Consider the following 24,277-nt stretch of genomic DNA (forward strand, 5'->3'; position numbering starts at 1 on the left):
CTGTTCTGAAGCTTCCAATCAGAACTCAATGAGAGTTCAGAGATGCAGCCATTAAAGATTTATTTGTCTATTCAGGATTTTTTTTTTTTTTTTTTTTTTTTTTATGGGGCCCATGTGTAAAGTTCAATTGAAGTGATAGTCATTTGGTTTTAAGGATCCAATTTTATGTCCTAGGATTAAAAAAGTTTTTACTTTGGCCTTTTATTTAAAAAGCTATGGTCATCTGTATTCAAACTAATATTTTAATTTCTGCAAACCCTATGATTTAAGGGTATTTTGGTGGTTTAGTTGAGTCTAGAATTTTCTAGTGAATCTAAAATATCTTAAATTTCATTTTCTTTGAGTCCAACTTAGTCTTTTATTAGTTATTTTGTTTAATAGTCACATTAGGAGTCCCAATACTACTAGAGTAACAAAACAGGGGCTTTAAATATATTTGTGTTCATGTACTCAAAAGGCTAGATGAAGATGATTATTTATATTGACTTTTTAAGCATCGAGGCATGTTGGCCGTAGTGCCTTCTTTTTCTCCCTTTCTCTTCTCTTCTCTTTCTCGTGATCCAAATAACAGGTACTATTCTTTTTTTTCTTTTTTTTTCCTTTTTTTGATAAGTAATGAGACTTATATTCATCATGAAAAAAACACACAATAGCCATTACAGGTGTTCATGATGGTGAACACAAAAAACATCGAACCAAAGCAACAAAACGAGAAAAAGAAAAGTAACTTAAGGGGCACTTCTAAGGGTAGAAAAGAACTCCAAAGTAGAAGAACAGTTAGAAGATTCCCAGCACTTAGCCCATTCAAAAAGAGTATTTTGACAGAGCGCTTGTAACTGAAGCGTTTTCTCCAGAGCCTCAAAAGAGCGCCGGTTTCTTTCCAACCAAACAACCCACATCAAATAACCAGGAACCATATTCCATATGTCTGAAGTAGATTTCCCCAACCAATTACTCCAACAAGACACCAAACTCTCCATAGAACTTGGCATGACCCATTGAATCCCAAAAGCTTGTAACATTGCACCCACAAAGAATAAGCTACTGGACAATGAATGAGAAGATGGTCCACAGATTCTGTAGAACAGCAGCAAATACAGCACCTATTTGCCAAAGGGAGGTCCCGGAGCATCAAATTATCCAAGGTAAGAATCCGATCATGGGCTGCGGTCCACAAGAAGAATGCCACCCTCTTAGGCACCTTGACTTTTCAAATCCCCTTCCATGGGAAGCAAGAAGGAGATGTACCCCTAATCTTATGTAGAAGGACCGAGTATCAAACTTACCATTCCCATTAAGGCACCAATGGGGTCTATCACACCCAATACCTCTAGGGATCCGAGCCTGAATGAGTTCTAGGAAAGAGAAGGCAACCTCAAATTCCCTCTCATGAAAATTCCTATAAAAACTCACATTCCAACATCTACTTCTCCCATCCTCATGTTGATCCAACAAGTCAGAAATGCAGGCTTCCTTGTCTCTAGAACACGCATATAACTGAGGATAGAGCATTTTAAGAGAGATATCCCCAACCCACCTATCATGCCAAAAACGAATGCGAGAACCATCGCCCACCACAAAAGCCAAGTGTTTGGAGAACCTCTCCCAACCATAAAATCTATTTTCCTTCTTCCATGTAACCCCAAATTACCTATCAAAAAACCCTACAGACATACATTCTTCAACCAAATAGCAATCAAATAATTTATCAACCCACCTTTTAACTCCTAACACAGGCCCATAACACTTCCAACAATTCAAAACCCTAAATCTACAAATTCTCCTAACCACCACAAATAAATTTAGACAAATTCCCCCAATTGTTTCTACATCAATTTGATATCAGAGACAAAATTCTACCACAAGTCCTTTGTTGAAATTCTCTTTACCAACATCTTAATGAAATTTCTCATTTAAGATGGTGGTCAACAATGCGGAACTAAATTTAAGGTTTCAGCTTTTAATCAAAGATTTTGTCCAAGCAAAGTTTTTACCAATTGAATGAAAGAGTGTGTTTCATAGAAGCAAAGCTAGAAGATTTTCTTACTATGCAATACACTTTGGATAAGCTGCTAGTTGCTAATTTGGAAAAATATCCTGCTAGAACAACAGCTGATCAAGAATTTAGATATTCTAAGTTAGACCCTAGATTATCCCTATTTTTGTTGGCAAACGTTGCACCAGTTACTCTTTCAAAATCTAATGTATACGGCCCTGCCAATTTGCTGCCACATAAGCTTTAATTGCATATAGGTTCAATGATGCAAGGCATGGCAGTAAAGAGAGAAACTCAGCCTTAAGATTCGCCGCAGCAAGTCCAACTTCAAGAACAACCAGGGGAATACATTACAAGGGCAATGGAAATCACAAAAGAGCAAGATGAGCATAAGGTTGCTCATGGAAAAGTCAATACCAAGGAAGATTTGATGTTACTTACTATGGATCAATTCAAGCAGGATTTTAAAAGATGAAAAACCTTCCAAGCATTGATTTTATTATTCCAAAGGAATTTAACAATACAGTGGGAAAGAAAGAGTCTTTTTCTAATTATCTTTAAGAATGTGTGCAAGTTTCAAGTTCAATAGTTATGATTCTTCAGCACTACAAAACATTTTTTTGATAAGTAATAATATTTTTTTGAAATTGAATATAACTCATTGTTCATGATGATGAACACAAGGTATCTTAAAAAATTAAAAAAATAATACCGGAAATTGAAGAGACTCTTGGAACTCAAAAATGGAATTGCAATGTGTAAAACCCTATGCGTAAGACCAAACAAACAAGGTACGAATTAACAAGTATTTCAATTGATCAAGAGGTCTCTCAATATTCTCAAAATTTAAGGCTGACTTTGTTTATTTATTTATTTTCCAAATGGGGGAGAATGATGAATATATGAAAGATTGATTTGTTACTACATGGCAAATTTGCCTATTCAAGATTTTTTTTATGGGGCCCAAGTGTGAAATCAATTAAAGCAAAAAGTCTTGTGGTTTTAAAGATCTAATTAGATACCTATACATGTCCTAAAGCTAAAATAATTTTTAATTTGAGTTTTTATTTAAAAATTTATGGTCAATTTTGTATTTAAAGGTGAAATTGTAATATCTGCAATCCCTGCAACTTAAGAATTTTGGTAGACTAGCAAAGTCTAGAATTTTCTAATAGATCCTAAGTATCTTAGATTTTATTTTACTTCAGTTCATGTTTATACTTATATTAGGTTCTTAATTTACCAGTCAAACTATGAGTCCTAATACTACTAGTATAAGAAATTGTCTTTATATATATTTGTGCTCAATGAACTCGAAGATTAGAAGGAATTGATTAATAAAGATATTGAGTGTTTTGAGCATTGAGTCATATTTGCCTTGTGTTCTCTCTCTCTCTCTCTCTCGTGGTACTTCCCTAAACGCTATAAAGTCCTCTCTTTTCCTTCTTCCACACAACCCTAAATCATGTATTTTCCTTCACCTATCAAAATCCTAAAACCCCACATACTTTCTTCGACCAAATAGCCATCAAATAACTTATCAAACCACCTTTTAATTCCCAACACAACCCTATAAATTGTTACCTACAAAGCAAAGCACAGAAACATGATTCTTTTTCATAAATTGTTACCTGCCAGCTACCACCAGTTGCGCTTAAAAAAAAAATTGGTTTATGATCACCTTCTAATTCAACTGTCCATCCAAAATTTGTAAAGGGTCTAAATTCAAAATTCTCAAATTCTAAAGAAGTTCGATGTCACACCTTTATTGACTAAGTAAAACTATAGAAACCCAATTCAGATCTTGCATTAAAGATATGAAATTTAAAGACAGACATAGAGAAATGAAGCAATTGGGTACCTGAATCATGGGCTTTCCGAGAATATGAACGAGAGGCTTGCCCTGGAACCTGGATGAGGCGAAACGGGCGGGTATGATGCCGATGACCCGGCTCCGGAACTTCCCAAATCGACCCAGATAGGCGCGAGCGCCCACCGCCACCGCGATTGCCACTCCGGCGACAATGCCATGCACTATCCAAGCCTTGGTGTTGCTCGAAGACCCATCTGATGAAGAAGAAGAAGATGAACAAACTGACCGGGGATTCATGTTGTTGATGGATCTCTCTCTGTGTCTTTGACTGTGGATCGCTGACTCCAACTTTTTCGTTTGTTATTTTATGAACTGTCTCCAAGGTAAGGTTGGAAGAAGACTTTTTGTGTGGGTTTGGATACGGCGTTTCCAAAACCACGTCTGCGTTTTCAGACCTCTTTTTTTTCTTTTTTTTCTTTTTTGTTTCAGCGCGTGAACAGTAAATTACATGAATTCACTGTGCATGACAAAAAACACTGTTCAAATACTGTTTATAAACTGTTTATGAAATCTCAACTATTTTATTAAAAAAATTAAAAATGAGTTCTAAGATATTATCAATATATTTAAAAATTATTTTATTATAATATTTTTAACAACAATTAGTTTTCAGTAACAATAGATTGTATGCAAATAGACACAAACCGGTTAAATAGTGTCTCTCACGTCGATGTTTTGAATTTTTTTTTTTTTAACCAGCGCCCATAAACAGTATAAATAAGCAAATCAACCGCAGGTGAACATAATTTTTATTATTTTCAGATTTTAATTTTTTATTTTCAATAAAATAAATAGTATTCAAACACATCGTGTCGTGAGCTTTGTAAAGTTACATTTTTTTTTCTTTTTTGCAAAATCATCATTTTGATCCTTGTAACAGTCAATATTTATTTTTGACTAACAGTCAATTTAGTCTTAGTATTTTTATACTGTTATTTTTAACTTACAATCAATTTAGTCTTTGTCAATAAGTTATTAATGAAAAATAATTACGTAACAAATAGTTTAAACAGTCGGCACACATATGGCTAATAAAAAAAAAAAGCCACATCAGCAAATTCTTGTCCAAAATGGTTATCTCATATCGTTAAATCATTGACCTGGTTTTATGTTGTAAAATGCAAAAACCATGTCACTGTGAAATATGGGAACCTTAATAATTTAATAAGAATGCAAGAATTGGAATTACTCAACAAAGAATTAACGTTGCTTTGCACTTGTGGTTAGAAATTTGTTCATGGGTAGCAATCGAATCTTTATTATTGAAGCTATGAGATACCAAGTCAAATGCAACATCAAAAATTAAAACCTTATATCTACTCTATTTTACTTTTTTCTCACCACCCAAATATAAAATTTATCATAAAACTAAAATTCATCACAACCCAAAGCAAACCCAGCAACCCAAATCCATTGCAACCTAGATCCACTCTGTCAAGACACATGCTGCACTAGTTGAAAAGAAATCTAGAGAAGCTGCATCAGTTGTAGAATTGTAGAACTTTCCAGAAACGACATGTAGCTTATTGTTAGAGATGTAAACTGTATGTAATTTAGTAGTCCACGTGTTCCTAATCTATTGGACACTGAGAATTCTGCTTCATTTTACTCTTTTGTGTTCTGTCGCTACCGGATCGCTAACCCATCAACAAACCCCATCACTCCTAAATGTAACCTTCAGAGCAAAACTGAAGCAATCTACCCACCTCCATTGCTTAGTATAAGTTTGTATCCCTGTAATAGCTACGTTTTTTCCCCCTGTTCTACCAATGTTTGAGCAGGGTAATACTTGTTTGTATATTGTTGGTTACATCAATAAAATCCTATCTTTTATCTCCAAAAAAAAAAAGTGAAAGAAATTAACTGAGAAATTTTGTGGTGTGGGTCGAAGATTGAACGGTAGAAAAGATCAGACCATTGTGGTTTTGTATGATTTGATTTTTGGGGATTTGGGTCGGAAAGAGATAGTTGATTTACAGACCTATCTTGTTGAGGAAGGGCCAACCAAAATAAGCAAACTGAGAGATGTGGCCATGGAGGTGGTGATCAGCAGGTCACGAAAGTTCAAGATTTTTTTTTTTTTTTTTTTTTTGGTCTCTAAGGTGCTGTGTTTGGTTACCAAGATAGTTGGAAAAAAAATTAATTCTTTAAGTTCATCCAAAATTTTAATTTAATTTTTTTTGTCATGAATTTTTTATTTTAAAAATTGCTTATGTGGCCTTTTTTTTAAGTAACAATTAAATATTTTATTTTATTATTTTAGTAGCCACATGTGTGCTAATCATGCAAACTGTTTGCCAAATAGATATTTTTTGTTAATGACTTAATGATAGGGATCAAATTGATTGCAAGTTATGGGGGTGGTTTTTGCGTGTAGCCACATGTCTTTCGCTGGAAGTGTAACTTTATTAAACCTAGATTTGTTTTGGGGAGTTCAATCTGGAACTCAACATTGGGTCGCATAGACCAATGGCTTTCGATGCATTTTAAGCTTACAAAATAAATAAAGCCCACAGTCTTAGAAGATGATAATGGTTGAAATAAATGAATAATATATTTAATTGAATAGCTTTTATTAAATGATTAGTTAAACATAATTATTATATTTATTAAGTGATGTCCAATATTAAAAAGTAATTAATTAAGTGTTATATATCCAGTAATGGGATGGATCCAGAATAGTCCATATCCAGCTACAGTTCATGGTTCATGTTCAACATAATAAAGTATGTCCAACAATGGTCTATGTCCAAATAATGTATGTCAAATAGTTTGTATTTAGTCGTGGTTTATGTCCAAATAATATATGTTAATTAATTGATCCAGCTATAATTCATGTCTAAATAATATATGTCTACCAATAGTTTATGTCCAAATGGTATATGTCTAGCGGTGGTTTTATGTCCGAATAATATATGTCCAAGTGACATGGATTCAATTTAATAATAATAATAATAATAATAATAATAATTGTTTATTAATGAAGCATTAGTGAATCCATGTTTATTGAATAGTGATGTAATATTGAAGTAATTTGCATCCAACGGTACAATGGTAATGAGTTAACATATACTTAATAATGTAATTTCAAAGATGGAGAAAACGTTGACTTATCGTTTATGTTTCTAACTCTAGTTGTACACCATCACTTTATTCTTTATATGATTTATGGCTCTAGCTGTATCATAAGCAACAAATAACCTAAAATCTCATCACAAACGTTAAAGCTCTAATCCACCAAAGATAAAACATCTTCAAAATAATTCTTCAATGCAATGTTTAATATCATAAAAATAATATTAAAATCCTCAGTTCCACAAAATAATTCGTACGTGTTGTCTCTCAAGAATCTCTACTCCAATGATCCCTCTCATGTATCTGTAAGGGGAATAAAGAGGGGCGAGATAACTCAATAAATGGAATTCACTAATATTGGGGCGTGGGAACAAACCTTTCAAATAAATAATTCTTACAACAAATTCATAACTTGTAACTCATCAATATTTTATCATCAAATATTTCATATAAAAAAAATATCTTTATATTATGAGACATCATAATATATATATATATATATCAATACCATCATATAAATAATTTCCTAGACTTTTCTCATGATCAATGTTTACGCCCCGTTGACAGGGTTGTGTTGTCCTCTTTTAGGACTAGAATATCCTTTTCATCCCTTTTCTTAAGAAATGCTCCTTTGAAACCTAAAAGTGCACTCCCTTACTAAGGAATTTTTTTCTTGGATCCTCAATAGTATACTCCCTTGCTAAGGAGCTATCAAATGTGCACTATCCTCTTTTCCGGGACCGTCCCTTACTAAAGACTAGCTACAGTATAATTGTCCCTTGCTAAGGATTAAATACAATACTGAGCTTTTAATCACGACTTGCATGGGTTTTCAAAACACATTCAATATGCTCACAAAAATAATCCATTCGTAATTCTAAAAAATATAAAGATATATTCACACATACAAGTTTAAATAAATTCAGATTGTCCCACAAGTTTTTCATAAAACGAATAGTCAATGTGCACATCAAACATTTATAAAATATCAATTTATATATAGAATATTAGCATATTTCTTTGATATAAAATAGTTCAATAATCAATACTGTTTTGGGAAAATCTCTAAAATTAGTAAACACCATTTACCTCTTATTTGCAAAAATATGAAACCAACCTCCCTTGAATCACAACAAATCAGTAAAATTAGAACCTAGCAACACCAAAGATTGGTCCATCAATACATAATTTCCCACTTAAATATTCGTTTCCACACTTAAACGATTTTATCCTAGACAAGATTGATATATCCAAAATTCTCCATTTATTCACCTAACTATCCAATTTACTTTCAGCTTTAATCATATTTTTGGACTTAAAAAATATTGCTGCCTAATCAAATTTTTCCACTAACACAATCATAGATATTCATGAAACTTCAATATGGCTGAATAATGAATATCTAATCAATATGAATGTAACGGCCATATGTTTTATTCATATCTATTCACTCTAATATTATATATATTCAATCTAATATTGGAAGTCACGTAATAGCCTTAATTTATTAATCCAGTTGCCTAGTGTTCCCTTGGGGCCTGGACTAGGATTTAGACAATAACAAAGGTGTGGATGCATGTCAGTTTGACGGTGAATAAAGTGAGACTATAAACGATTATATATAAACCACAAAGCACCCTTCGTTCTGGGTTAGCGACTAGTATATATATATATATATATATATGAGTGGGGCAATGGGCACTTCATTTAAAATTAAATAAAATAGAGAGTACAAGAAATTTAAGAACCGAAAATTGTTTTCTATAAAACCCAAAAAAAAAAAAAAAAAAACTCAAAAGAAGGGAGAAAAGAAAAAGAAACACATTAACACCTAAAAAAAAAAAAAAAAAACCAAAACTGATGAAATATATATATATATATATATATATATAAAGAGAGATAGAAAAATAGCACTTAAAAAAAAACAAAAAAAAAAACTAAACTAATGGAAAAAAAAAAGTCGTCAGCCTCTTGACAGGGGAAAATTAATAGAAAAAAATGGCAGAAAAAAGAAAAAAAAAAAAAGCTTCATGTTGTTATTGTTGGCAGTGACCAATGGTCATTTTAGTCCAAATTTTTGCACTCCATTTTGGGGAGATTGAGTTTTGATGGATCTAAAGAGAAAACAGCTGAGTATCACCATTTTCTCCCCATTTCCCCTTTCAACCAAACACTCTTTCACCTATTTTCTCTCTTATTTTACATGCTACTTTTTCCATCTTCCCCTAAATCATCCCAACCAAATATACCCTAAACTATGGAGCAACCTGGACAGCCTCCACCAAGATCCGTGATTACATTTACAAAACAAGGGGGCCTAAAACCTAGATTGAAACTTCCAAAGATAGAGTATTTACAATACCACTTTGCACATAAGCAACATGGCTAGCTTCGCGATTAACCTAACTGAAAGAAACACTATCATGAGAATTAGATACAAGCCTAACCGAGTTACAAAATTACTAAGTTTTCAAGGAATCTGGTTTACCCAAGATTTGATGGCCTCAATGCAGATTTTGAAATCTCTCAATGACTAATCTCTAGGCTAAATTGCTAGTTGTTAATTGGAGAGCCCAAAGGATGGTATTAGCCATTGCTTGAACAGAGATGATGGTGTATACTTCCATTGAACATGCAAACACTAAGTCCCTCTCCAATGACCAATCCCTGGCTGCTACCGCCATGCAAAAAATGTTGTCAACAATTGCATCACAATTAATTATGAAATTTGTTGTGAAATTGATGTTAAATTGTTTGGAACATAGCAATTCTCATGTTCAAAAGCAGATTTACTTTTATAAATTATGGAACCGGCTTAGGTTGAATGCATAGGAGCACTCGATCCATTCAGAGTATAGGAGGGAGAAACCAAATCAAATGTTCACTCCTTGCTTCGAAAACCAAATTACAACTGCTTGAAGTATCTAGTCATTTTGCAAAATAAATTTCCTGAAGAATCTTAAAAGGCACCATAATAATGAAGACAAACATTTAGAAATTTAAAAGAATAATAATCTAATATATATCTTATCCTCCATTACTCGAGTTACAGTTAAACTACAGGGGCCTACAAAAGGTGATTAATCAGCATTCTTGCCCCCCATTTCGCTTGGGAAGGAAAATATTTCCATCTCCCCAAGGTTTGACGTCTCTCCATTACACAAGTTTTTTAGTAGAAATAAAATGAAAGAGTTTATTATTTAACAGCACATATTACATTACTGAAACTGTTGAACAGTTTCAGACTTCCATCAAATTCCATTATTTGATGTCAAATTTGTTCAGGTGACAGGATTAGCCCATAATTCAGAACAGCTACAGGCTCAGTTTGCACCTTTGATTGTGGCGGACATGAATTCATCCTTGAGTCCAGCCCCAATAGTGTTGATGTTGTGTTCTCTACAGTTGCCGCAAAAGTCAACTAATTGACATTCACAGCTCATCAAACATTTGGAGGATTGCAATGCTAGTAGAGAAACCACTTGCAGTGGATGAAAAAACCAGATTTTGCAGGACCTAACAGAGATAAAAGCACGAAAAAAATTTCTATCTACTCCATGGAGACCCACCAACATAATGGCCATAACCATTGGAGCTCCTACCAACGACAGAATGAGACGAATCACGGTTATGCCTCCAACGTTTCTTCTTCACCCCATTCTCTTTCCTTGAGCCATTTTCTTCATGTCTGACCTTCCCCAATTCGCCCCCATTCTCTTTTGCCTTCTTATTAGTCTTCTCTTTCGAAGAGGCTTTCCTCTTCTTTCCTGAGGAACGTGAACTTTCCCCAGCCATGTAATTTGCCCGTGGCAGCGGTTCTTCTTCATCACCTAATTGCCAATTGCACAAAATCTCTTGCTGCTCTCCATATTGGTGTTGTAATGGCTCGCCAGCTCCAGGAAGCAGACTGTTAAAGGTTACATCCCCATTAGACCCTCCTTTGCGCTCCAGCAAGACAGGGTCTGGTCTAATTATAGTACCAAGAATGCTTCTGTTAGGGCCTAGGTCCATGATGATCTTAGGATTTGTCAATGTTGTGAAAGCCATTGCAAAAGCCGATCGAATCTGTGACAGGTTTTCAATCAGAATCTTGATATGCCAATTTTGAATTAATTTTTTTTTTCCTTTTCTTTTACTCTATCTATCTGTTGGTGTACATGTATATATGTATGTGCCTGTGTGTGTATTGTCCAACTTAAAGCCCCAGTAATAGATCATAAAGCAGAAGGTATATATAAAAAAGAAAAGAAAAAAAGAATGGAATATAATGACTGTAGGAAACAAATCAATTAGATGGGTTTTCCTTAGTTACATGCCCTAATAGTTAAGCCTTGGGAAAAGAAATTAAAATACAGGATTGCCATATCCAACAGATCATATTTGATCCAACTACCTTAAGATGCTTATCATTATATGTCCTTGTGAACAAAAGAGGCCAATTACGTTTACAAGTTTCCTGCAACTTGCAGGTGGATACCTGCTATATGAACTGTGATGGGACCAAAGGGGTGGTTTGTTTTTTAAGTGTCAATTTTGGATTTGCAAAGGTACTTTGTGGGAATCACATTAATGCTATTCTACCTAGTCATTCCAATTTTTTTAGCTATCTGGCTGACTCAACACAATTAAACATACAAGAAGACTGCAACCAGTCGAAAGGAAATTGGACTAGAAGATGCACTTATGGCTCTTACCCCAGAGCTTCTAGTGGTGCTAACCAACATATCTCCTCACACATCCCAGGACTCTATGGCAAAGAGCAATATACATGACCAAGGAAGTTCACAGTCTGAAAATGTGCCCATACAAAACTTTTTTTGTTTCTTTTTATTGGTAAATTACAACCCAATGACAATGAGTTTTGAACCCAAGACCTCACCCTTCAATTAATTATTAAAACATTCACAATGAACTCAAAAAGCCAAAAATTTCCATATTTTGATCAGCCAAATCCATTTTTCAGTCTCCAACCAACTTTAGCAATTCAATAGATTATTGAAAAGCTAAGTAACTCAACAGCATTGTTCAGTACTGTAACTTTGCGAAATAATTTTCCACCCATTTTCTATTTCCTTCAAGAGAAAGATCTCTCTCTCTCTCTCTCTCTCTCTCTCTCTCTCTCTCTATATATATATATATATATATTAATCAAGCGCCACTACAAGGAGCACTGCCACTGCATGCTCAAGGCGCAGCTCGCCACTGAAGCCACCAGTGTAAATGATGGATTGAAATGGCACTTTGATGATTATGAAGACAACAATGCCAATGGCTTAGAAGCCACAGCCACCGCCAAGAATGGCAAGGCAAGCTGAAGGTGACCATGGTTGAAGCTGCGGCAAGGATTGAGGATTTGGGTGCAGCGCATGTGACTGTGGTTGAAGCTGGCCTTTCTCTCTCTGAGTTCCAAGGGGGCTTGCTTGGAGGTGGAAAAAAAAGGGCTTGGACGAATCTGTTTAGTATGTGGATGAGTTTGTGTAGCTAAGATTCTTGAGTTTTGGTCTTTGTTTGGAGCTTTTGTATTTGATTAGTAAATGGATTCGATGATTTGTGTTTAAGTTTTGTATCTTGGAATTTTGGGATGAGATTCCATGGGTGAGTTTGGATGGAGCCGGTGAAGAAAATTGTGGATATGCGAATAATATTACTTTTAGGTAAAGAAAGAATAAAAAATAAAATTTTAATAGTATAGATAAATAATAGAGTTTGTTGGGGAGTGTATTTAAAAAGGTAGGTAGATAAAGTAGAAGAAAATGACTTTAATGAAAAAATTTAGCTAGAAATTTGTTTAGCTCATTTGGCATGCTCTTACAAAAGAGGCGTCAGTTGAGCTATAGCTCATTGGCTACACACAACAGAAACACAGTAAATTTAAGCACTCCCACCAATCCACAACTTTTGGAAAAATTACGCAAGGAGACTGAATGCAGGCTAACATTGAAATAATCATATAAAACCCAGTGAGACCTTGAGATTTGTTGTGCTATTTTTCTCCTATATACATAAAGAAATTTTCAGAACAAAACTAGTGGATTCTCTTTTGCCTATTGGCCAGCTTTATTTGTGGCAAGAGAACTAGAATCCTACCCTGAGATTAGATCTTATGCTAATACAACTGAAAACAGGCTGTACATTAAACAACAATATTTTTATTTAATGCACTCAGCTGCAAAAGCACCAGGAATACCACATGAACATTGAGTAAGCCAAAGAAGAAGACATTAACAATTTGTGGAACAAACCTGGAAGTAGTTAAAGGAGTTCTTCCCAATATCATTCTCAGGTGCCTACATTTCAAAAGAAAATAAAATCCAGTTAATCAAACTACAGAGGTAAAAAATGGAATCTATACAACATGAGCCATGTCTAGTTTTTTATTTAATAGTTGTTCTAAACCCCATTACAGTATTTTGCAACAGGTTACAGAAACCCAAGACCATCATTGCACTGAAGAAGCAAAATTCAGGAAATTCAAACAAGCATTAGGGCATAACCACCCAATCTAGCAAAAGCAGTGAAACCTCAAATCAAGAAAAATCACAATGATGCACAGTTCTTTATTTGGCTATGCTTCTTGACTTCCCAAACAGCCCTTGCATTATTAAAATAAACAAATCAGAATCTGCAAAACAACCTGTGGGTCCTCAATTGCAAGTAGAAATGGCCGTCCTTTATTTGTGAACCTAATCAAAGAGAGGAAAAATTCAAATACTTATTAATATTGTTGCCATTGTAACTTGAGAAGGAATATAAAACTCCCTTCACCATGAAGGCCCTTTCTTATTCAATTTAGTGCATGTTTGGACAGCGTTTATGGCTGGCATTTGTGCGTTTTGCTTAAAAAAATGTAGGTCCCATGACACTATTCACAGACCCACAAAAGTCATCCAAACACAAATTTCAATATAAATTTGGGTTTACAGCACTATTCACATATTTAAAAATTATTTTGCTACAATATTTTCAGTTTTCAGTTTTCAGCAAATAAGCAGTATCCAAACACACCCTTACCCTTTGTTACTCTTCAAGAAAAAGGTTTCTGCCCCTTTGCAAGATACACCAACATCTGAAGTGTTCAATTTGCGTCCGTAGAAATCAAAAAAGTGTACCTAGTTTCCAAAAAAAAAAAAAAATACATATGAGAAAATAGAAATGCACAAGGTTTCACTTTTCTTTTCCTCTTTTTTTTTTTTTTTGTTGGGGGGGGGGGGGGTGTCCCTAAAAGGCTAAAATGAAGGTCCAATCTACAAAATATAAACCATGGGTATGATATACAAAAAAGCAATCCATCTGAGGACCTAAATTACATTTTTCACATAGCGAATACAAGTAACTGTAGCAGCCCAAACTAGTTAGGATAAGAGCAAACTGAGCTGACTTGAGCACACAATACAAGAACAGGACTCTGAAAAATAAAAGACGAATATAAAAATAGCTTCTCTAGAAATACATACCAAAAGGATTCCCAAGTTGTGTTCTGGAGCAGCTTGGGACTTGGGGAGAGACTATAGCACAAAATGTAGATATAGTCAAAACAACAGCATAATTAATTAGGGGTAAAAAAATAAAAGACATTTAATGAAATATCATAGTGCTGAACATTAAATAGGAATTAATAATTTAAGAGGGAACAGTGCAGATAATGGTTTTCCTCTATGGCATGATGCAGGCCAAAAACATAATTCATTTGGGGGAGGGAAGGGGAGGACAGAGAAAGATGCACATGGAAAGGCATTTGATGAAATTGCATAATTCTGAGCACTAGAAAGAAATTTCTGTAGCTCAATGCCTATAATAATTTTTACTGCCCTGGGGGAAGAGAGAAAATGGTGTGGGGTGGGGATTGCATTTCCAAAAACGGAACAGGTAAATCATATGCAGCACAACTCAGCAGAAACAAGATGACAATGAATGTACAGAATTGTAAATAGAAAAGGTTCTTGATAACAATTCTTAAATGTTGTCCGTGCATCTCACAAATCAAGCTAATAGTTGCAAATAGCATGCTTTCAAAGCTAAAATATTATTGAACATTTTGATGCAGATTTTGGATGAACTCACCTGCAACATTGCCATGAGCATAGCAAGGAGTGCATAAGAACCTATTCCTCCAGAATATACCTGCACACTTAAGAGGAATCTTAACATGGGTAGACTAGAAAGGAAGGTCATTTTGACAACAAAAAAAAAAAAATGATATTATGCTCCATTTGTTTTCTTGTTTTTGTCTGCGACTTTAAAAATGATCCCAGACACTTTTTGTTATTTTCCATTCACAGAAAATCATTGATATCATGTAGGCACAGTAGTGGCAAAGGTGGTAGTGGTTACAATGGTGGCAGTACAGCGGGTGGTGGCGACAACTTGGTGTGGTGGTGATAATGGTTGCAGTGACAGTTGTGCCAATAGTGGTAATGGAGGTGGCACTAAGGAATGGAGGGGGGTATGGGCACAAATGGATGGCAGAAAACAGTCTATTGATTAAGATTTTATGTCATGCCAAACACCAGAAAATGAAAACATTTTCAGGAAAATGTTTTCCACCAAACAAATGGAGTGTTACAATTACAAGACAACAATAGAAAATCATACCTCATTCAGTTCCCGTTGTTGCAAAAATACTTTCAAGATCAAACACAACGGCCTTAATGGAGGACACTTTGACAAGGCATCCTAGATCAAACACAACGGCAAACAGCCACAAGCGTGTTATATTTTCCAAAATAACATACTTCATGAGCACTGGCTTCTATAAAAGAATATCAAGTGACCTCATAATAAACATAGCATCGCTAATTGCAATTAAGAATGGATGTTAGGACTGAAGATGTCACATAATGCAACCAACCTTAATAAATACAGCAGCCAAAGGTCCATTTTGCACGTCAAAACTGCAGACCAAGAGAGAATTGATTTAAAATCATCATGATTGCAAATTTCTAGTAAAATCTATCATTATAAGATGAGTACAATGGGAAATATGGTGAATATGCTTTATACCACAGTCTCATTGTTATTCAAAATCATTAGTAGATTTTTGCAATTAATGCAAATTACCCTACTTAAAGCTCATAACAGTTGTTTCCATTTGATAATTATCAAATCTCTTTCAGCTAAAAGTCCAAAAAGATATTTTTCTCCTTTTTTTTATCTACACAAATAATTAAATTCAAATAATAGAATAACATGAGTAGTAGTAGAGAATAATTAGGGAGACTACAAAGTATGGTTTTAGATAGGATACAATGGCAAAAAATACCACATATGGCTAACCCTGTTTAGTTGATGAAGATTAATAGCTGGCCACAATCTGATCAGAATTTAGGCTTAGATGAGTAGAGTTGTAATTAAATTTGTATGTCCACATGTAATTAGTTATAACTAGCCATGGTCCCGCATGATGCGCGGATAATGATTTAAGCTGTTATATGAAAAACTTATATAGAATATCCAAATATTTTAAAGTAATAACATGAAGTAATGTTGCAATAACTTGAAGAGATTTTTGTTCAATTAATGATGTAATACAAAATTAAGAGGATGGAGAATTTAAACTATAGAGAAAAAGTTACATAAATTAGAAATTAGTTATTATGTGGTGTAATATCTTCTCAAAAAAAAAAAATGTGGTGTAATAAGTTGATTGTTTGTTTAATCATTTATTTTTTTGCTGAAATTTTTAATCATAATTTTGTTTCTACGTTGGCTTGGAGTCAGCATAAAAAATTTGTAATTTCATGTAAATGTGTAGTTTTTTTTTTTTTTTTTTGGAGAAAAATGTAAATTTTTAGCTGGTTATGGAAATGTCATCTAAAATTTATGATGTCACGTTTATGTTATTAAAGTATGATAGTGGTAAGTTAAACACTCAGTGAAAATAGTGATATCCTATTAATAGAATTTTATTATAATCCAAATATGTAAAGAAGTTGACATGTAAAACTAAATGAAAAATTACTCTTACAAAGTGACACATGACAGAATCGCGTGGTGATATTTTTTCTTTCTTATATATTTATATATATATTTAAAAAAAAACCATATAAAATTCTTATATATATATATATATAATTAGTGCATACTTATAGATAACTAATGCGTATTCATTTCATTAACACATTCAATGAATTAAAAGTTTTATATAAATGTAAATTTTGATGAGGTGGAAGCCTAAATGAGAGAAGCTCAACGAATGTGTCACTTAGCAGAATCTTATGTTCTCCCACATAAGGTCTCTGCTTTTATATATATATATTATATATTTGATTTAGTGATAGAAGATTTTATTTATTAGAAATTCATCTATGTTAATAGATTTCTCTTTCCTATGATTCATGGCTTCAAAGTTGTATCCTGTTTTAAGTCCCTCCCTCAACAACACAATGAAATCCCCACCAAAACTTGAACACATTAGAAAATTCTGCAATACATAAAGTAATAATAAACAAATAAATAACCTGAACAGTAGCTAAAATTTGGTTTAAGCAAAAAACTTTAATTTATGTCAAGCAGAACAGAAAATTATAAATCAAATATGACACTAGTATAAAACCTTAATTCGGACTTATCCAAAAAAAAAAAAACCTTAATTTGGAAAGAAGCATATAAAAATATACCATGCTTACTTATCAAAAAAAAAAAAAAAAGCGTATATATAAACACACACAAAAACACACTATGCTTTAACTAAAACTTAAAACAATTCATTTACAATCAGCACTAGTATAAAACCCCAATTAAACAGCCAACCCCAAATATGAAGCAATTATCATGTGTAACAAATTTGGAAATTCAACTCCAACACAAAAGGCAGACAGCAAAACCTTATATCAAATGCGACACCACTTTTCTTTTCAACAAATTTGACAATTGGCACACGAGCCTTCCCAATAACCTGAGAAATTTAATGAACATTTTAAATAATAAATTTTCATACTAAAGTAACCAAACATATTCCAATCATCACAAAGCACACCTGTATATTTTTTGCGAGGCCCCTCTGTGACAATGCCCTAGAAAGAGCCACCAAACCTTTTTGTGGGATTTGAAGACCTGACCCCAGAATCACAACCTACAAGAGATAGCATCCAGGGAAATGTCTAAATTTTGTTGACAAGTTACAAGCGTTCATTGTCCATATATAGATAACACTTAAATATCCTGATACATAGTTTAATTCAGCTTGCAAGCCGGCAAAAGAAAATTTGTAAACGTCTACCATTTAATGTTAAGACATTATCAAGGTGCATAGAAAATGACTTGGTATCTTTCAAAGAAAAATAGATTCTAGGTTAAAAGCTACTAAAAGGTGTTGAGATCCAAGAGTAACCAGTATTGGCCATGGAATAGCACATGGAAAGTATGAGCTCCACCACAAGTCAAGATGTTTTGAAGGGGAGAGAAATGTTAGGAACTCCTGTAAGTATATAAATAATAATAGTTGTAATATTGCATTTAGTTAGTTAGTTGGTTAGTTAGTTACAGTTCCAAGCATGTTAATCACATTTAACACATGTTGGAATTATTAATACACATGGGAAATAATAGGACCATTATGATGGGGCCATGTGGGCCAATAGAATAGTTTTATGTTCTATAAATACATACTTGTAATCATATTACCATCATGGAAAAATAAACCAATTTCTTAGTGCATTACTGCATCTTTCTCTCTTAATCTCTTTCTTTTTTTTATGGAGGGCAACTACCTCGAATTAAGTCAATTTCCCTACAATTCTCATCAATTCCCCTATAATTCCTATCCATCCTCATTAGGAACCACTGGGTTCCTAACAGTTTGGAAGTCAGTTCCATTGTGCACATTTTCAGAAAAATGAATAGGCATACTTTTAAGGAAAATGAGCATTTGGTAGTGCAGCATAGATTTTTGCCCCCCAGCCGCCCAGCCCCCTTTATGAGTCAATGTTGACTTCTACATCTTTTACCACCTCCAATCTTATTGACTTCCCAACTGATTTGAACTTTAGTTAAAACTATTGTATATATATTTTTTTTTTCTCTTTTTATATTTTGGCTCTTCCTTTTATACTTCTGGTGATTGCATACCTTTTAGTAATTTCTTTTAATGAAATCACATAATTATCAACAACGAAAAAAGACATTAATAATGAGACTGTTCACACTTTCAGGTAGAAGCAATGCGGCTCATTGAATAAATTTTCCAAAAACTGTTCTCAAAAACTTGTTTTCAAGAATGAGAACTGAAGAGTGTTTCCTCTTTTTTTTATACCATAAGTTTTTTTGTAAAGATGCAACTTAAAAACATATTTTTGAAAATAAAAAAATGAAAATTTGTTTGGATAATGCCAATTTAAACAAATAAAAACTAAATGAGTGAGGTTTAGACACAAGATATGGGCCTCCAATTATGCAAAACTATGAAAGAAGCCTTCCATTAATTGAGGTTAAGAGCATTGGTATCAGCTACCCTAAAATAGGGTAAGGGAGCAATTTATGGAGAAAACTCACAAAGAACATCTCGCATCAGCCTCTCTATCTGTTCCCCCATTTTAGACTTATGCTACAGTTTGGAAGGGAGGGAGGTCTGTATGTGAACTTAAGAGGCTGATTGAGTTTAGTTGAATCAGAGTCTCAATATTACGATTTTGTCATTAGGTAGACTTCCTTTTTTTTACAATTTTGCCATAATGAAGCAGTGTTTTCAGTCTGTTCTCCATGTTTTCAATGTAATCTGAGAACAATGAGGTAGAAAACATCTCATAAAATCTTTTTGGTGTTCTCGTAAAACAAGAATTTTGAGTTACATTGCCCAAAAAAATGAAAAAAAAGAAAAAAGAAAAAAAAGTCTTTTGAGACCAATCCAACCAGGTTCAATTACTTTCAGCTTGTGAGCTACTAAAGGCAATCTAATATTTAATTTAAGCTGAATTATAATGTACTATTAGCCAGATTAGGGATTCAAAATAGAGAAAAATGGTGGTACCAAAAATAAAATAGAGAAAAATAAATCAGATGCCAGAGTAGCTGGGACCTTTATTAAGTACAAAAAAATGCCTCAGAACATAACATCTTACAAGCATGGAACTTAAAAAATTCTATGAAGGTACTTGTTTATTAGAGACAAGAGGAACAGCGTACTTACATCAATATCACTAGATGGAAGATAGAGCCCTGTCTTGAATGATCCAAAAACTTCTACCTAAAAAGCAACAATCATAACACAACATTGCAACATTTCAATCTTCTATATAATTGAAAAATCTGAAATTGAAGAGAGAGATAGAGAGCCAATCACACCTTCGAGTGGGGCCATATATGTTTGACAACATCAGAGACACGTTCTACTGCTGTATTACGAGCAGCTTGCTCTTCTGGAGTTGGAGATAGAAAGTCGCAAAAATCCACAATCTCTGTAATATCAACCAACAGCAGATAAGTTACAGAATGATTTACACTTGTCAGAACATAATCAAATTTAGTTCTAAATGTTCATGAGAGGATCCCAAGCACATCTTTTTCCCTTTCAAAAACAACCGGACTTTTGAGGATTTAGAGAGAAGTTTGCATGATCTCAAATTATTTTTCTTCAGAACTTTGTTGGATTGGATATCCGTTTTCCATAGTAATTCCATATGTTCAGTTAGTGATTTGATAGATCTATGTAATTTGAGTGATTGATTGTATGGTCCGCAATTGTATACTCCGTGTATTATACTTGGGCGACTTTATTTTTGTGACATTAATAAAACTTCATTACACACACACATATATATATATTAGCATAACAAAAGCTCCTTTTTTTAATTGGTAAGCTACACACGCACCCCAATGGGGATTGAACCCACAACCTTGCCCTCCACCTAGAACTTGTAGCAAGAAGAGGTGCTAATTGAGCTATAGCTCATTGGCATAGAAAAAGCCAAAAAATTCCAAAATGGAACTCAAAAGGCTTATATTATTCTACCTAATCTAGTGTTAAACTTAATGCAACATTAATATCGATGCTCCCTCTCTCATTGGCCCAAAAGGCATGTATATGCAGATGGTTGAACACTGTATCATCAAATTACAAACCTGCATACAAATATTACGTACAAAGATAATAATGCATGCAAGTTCTTCAACATTTTTTGTTTATAATCTATATCCACGTGTATGACCTGTCATTACTATTTGACTGACACAGCAATCATCAACACTTTAAGAGAGCAAAGTTCCAACAAATAATATATTATCAGAGTAACTTTCACTTTCAACTTTATCAATCCCTGACTCGTACTAGAACCCAATAAGAAAAATAAAATTAAACATGCATTGCATGCAATGCTTAGAAGTAACCAATAGAGCTAACCATTAACTGGGATTTACTCAAAATTAGTCAAAAACTAAATATTCAAAAATAAAAAGTTCAAATTTTCCCATTAAAAAAAAAAAAAAAGACTAATTTTGGTGAAACTAGGCAAAACCCAAATCTTATAAAGCACCAAAAACAGCAAATAAAATTAAAAATACCTTTATGGAGCTTAAGCATGGGGCTTTTGAAAGTACAATTCCCACGGAACCAAGCAGTCTCGAGTCTCGGCGTGGCGGCTTCGCGAGCTGACGTCTTCGGCTCACGCGCCGGCGTCGATGCAATTGGCTCGGCAGCGCCACCGACATCAAGGGAGAAGAAGTCCGGTGCGGTAGTCTGATGAGAGTCGGGATTGAGTACGGACAGAGAGATTTCGTTGCGGAAGACGCAGTAGGGCTCGGCTTCATCGTCAGACGGTGGGGATTGGTAGGCGGTGGTGGTGGTGGTTGAGTAAGAGAGCGGACTCAGGGTTTCGTACAGATAGTTTTGGGCTTCTGAGGTCCCCTCCTCCATTGAAGAAACAGAGAGAGAGAGAGAGAAGGGTTTTGGTGATGAAAGGAACTATCTGCAGAACAGAAGGGAGCAGTGAAAGTGTGAATTTTAGGTAGTCCTAGGTGGGCTTTCAAATTCTAACTTTATGTCTGGTCGTTTATGAGAGAGCGGACTCAGGTTTACTTTTTTTTTTTGGGTATAAATTTAAAGTGTTTTTTTTTTTTTTGAAAAATAAATTTAAAGTGTTTACTATAAATTAGCATTTATTGTCAATGTGCAAATTAGGGTATGTTTCGGGAATAAGAGAGGCAAAGCCGCAAAGGTGACAGGTGACTCCCAATATTTTCTTTCAATTTTTACACATATATAAGAATTATTTTTTTGTTTTCTTTATTATTGAGGTTTTAGTATCTTCTCTCTCTCTCCAAAAAAAAAATAATAAAATTTGAGCTTTTTTTTTAGGCGTAAATGTACTTTTAATCCCTATATTTTGACTTTTTTTTATTTTAGTCTCTACATTTTATTTTTACCACTTTTAGTCTCCAAACTAATTAACGTAGAACATTGAAGTACTTAAAGTACTATTATGTCACCAAACTAATAGGAAAACTGACAGATCAATAAAATAATAATAAAAATTCACTGTAGCACTGACACATCAACATATAAATTTAAAAAATTAATTTATTAATTTTAACTAAATAAAAAAAAACAGAATTAAAAAATCATGTTCAAACCTTGCCCAGAATAAAAACATGTGTTCTTCCCCATTAATCATGTTCTTCATTTTCTTCCCAGCAAACCTTGCCTAGAAATTTAAAAAATCAATATTTTTGTTTCTCTTCTTGCATTTTCTTAGCAACCAAACATGCAAAACACACAACAATCTTCAAATGAGAACAAAACCCAACAATCACAAAAATACAGATCTCTTGCAAAATCAATCTCCAGCAAAGAACCAAACCCAAATCTCCAATAAAACAATCAAACCCATAAACCCAACAACCAAACCGATCTCCAACAAAGTAAATCTTAACCTTCAAACCCATAAATCTTCTTGGGAAACAAATACAAAAAATCTAGATTGGTTGAATTGTGAGAGAGAGAAAATGAATCTTTGATAAAGATCGGGTCAGATACCCACAGGAAAAACAAACCAAAACCCCCAAAATTCTCAAACCTAAACAAAATCATCAAATCCAAGAACTCAAATGTCTCCCATCATTTTCTCTGGATCAAGAATAAATGGCATCCCTTATTAAAACCTTGAAGATTTGCCCCTTGCTCTGCTCTTCGTTGGTCGAGGGAGAACCCGAAGGGCGAAAGGGCTAGGTTCAGAGATGGACCTAAGGGTGAAAGGGCTGAGTCATTAGGCACAATGCAAGCTTGCAACTCGACGAACTCGTCCACGCCTTTCCAAACTCGGACTAGAGTTGAAGTCTCTTTCTTCTTGAATGACTCGTGCAAAGTCTTTTGGACTCCACCTTTTCCTTTCTTGAATGCCGATTTGGACCGACCCGAGCTTCTGATTCGAAGCTCCTAGACTATGTCTCCAGTCTGGAGAAAATCGCCAGTCCACTTGTCTGCGGTGGAAGTACCATTAAGGCACTTGATGGAGAGGACCATCAGAGAAAAAGAAATAAGAGAAAGCCAAGAGAGGAGTTTGACTTGAGAGGGAGAGGGAGAGAGAGAGAGATATAGGAAAATGAAAAATGAGTTTGACACTGTGTTTGAGTTTAGTGTTTATTGATGATTTTGTGTTTGGTTGACAAGAAAATTTAAGAAAAATTGAGAAAGTTACTACAAGTTTTTTTTTCTTAATCTTTAAATCATAATTCATGTGAATTTTGATTTTTAATTATGTTTTGATTTTTTTTTAGTTAAAATTAATAAATTAATTTTTTAAATTTATATGTTGATGTGTCAGTGCTACAATGAATTTTTTTTTTTTATTGATTTGTCAGTTTTCCTGTTAGTTTGGTGACAGAATGGTGTTTCAAGGATTTAAATGTCTTGCGTTAATTGGTTTAGGGACTAAAAGTGGTAAAAATAAAATATAGGGACTAAAATGGAAAAAAGTCAAAATGTAGGGACTAAAAGTGAATTTACGTCTTTTTTTTTAATTACGATACTATGGGTCTGTTTGGAATTTACTTATTTTGTTGAAACTAAAAACCTTTTGTTGAAAATATTGTAAATAAAGGTAAATGTTATTTGAAATAATACAATGTGACTCATAAATAGTACCAAAAAAGGGCAGTGAGACCCATGAATAGTACCAAAAATAAGTTGAATAGTAAAATAAGTTGGCAAAAAATAAGCTATCCAAACGGACATCATATATGCAATTAATATTTATAATTTATGTATATCTAAAAGAATCAAATATAACAAGTGGCAGATTCTTTTTTTTTTTTTTTTTTTTGAGAGAAAACCATACTCATTGGTATGCTTTTATTAAACTAGAAAGTTTTTAAACAAAAATTGAAAAACATCTAATGGAACATCC

At 33.8% G+C, this 24,277-nt stretch overlaps 1 protein-coding gene across 1 annotated transcript; it reads right to left on the reverse strand.

Annotated features, from left to right (window-relative positions):
- Positions 1–9,934: 9,934 nt before the first annotated feature.
- On the reverse strand, positions 9,935–21,940 carry LOC112034896 (uncharacterized). Its single transcript, XM_024067718.2, has 13 exons — positions 21,438–21,940; positions 20,223–20,335; positions 20,068–20,124; positions 17,920–18,015; positions 17,768–17,838; positions 15,793–15,835; positions 15,537–15,617; positions 15,006–15,065; positions 14,399–14,449; positions 13,956–14,053; positions 13,579–13,627; positions 13,187–13,231; positions 9,935–11,009 (listed from the first exon to the last, which is right to left on the reverse strand). The coding sequence occupies exons 1-13, from the start codon at positions 21,787–21,789 to the stop codon at positions 10,491–10,493; spliced, it is 1,635 nt and encodes a 544-aa protein (XP_023923486.1). The 5' UTR covers positions 21,790–21,940; the 3' UTR covers positions 9,935–10,490.
- Positions 21,941–24,277: the final 2,337 nt, after the last annotated feature.

Source organism: Quercus suber, unplaced genomic scaffold, assembly GCF_002906115.3.
Source record: "Quercus suber isolate HL8 unplaced genomic scaffold, Cork oak 2.0 scaffold_37, whole genome shotgun sequence".
Lineage (NCBI taxonomy): Eukaryota > Viridiplantae > Streptophyta > Magnoliopsida > Fagales > Fagaceae > Quercus > Quercus suber.

Excerpts from the sequence above, each read along its gene's own strand:
- LOC112034896 (XM_024067718.2), bottom strand. The coding sequence starts at position 21,789 with ATGGAGGAGGGGACCTCAGAAGCCCAAAACTATCTGTACGAAACCCTG. Across the intron at positions 14,450-15,005 it reads TGCTCATGGCAATGTTGCAG|TCTCTCCCCAAGTCCCAAGC; the intron begins GTGAGTTCATCC and ends TTTGTGCTATAG. Across the intron at positions 11,010-13,186 it reads ACTCCTTTAACTACTTCCAG|ATTCGATCGGCTTTTGCAAT; the intron begins GTTTGTTCCACA and ends AACCTGTCACAG.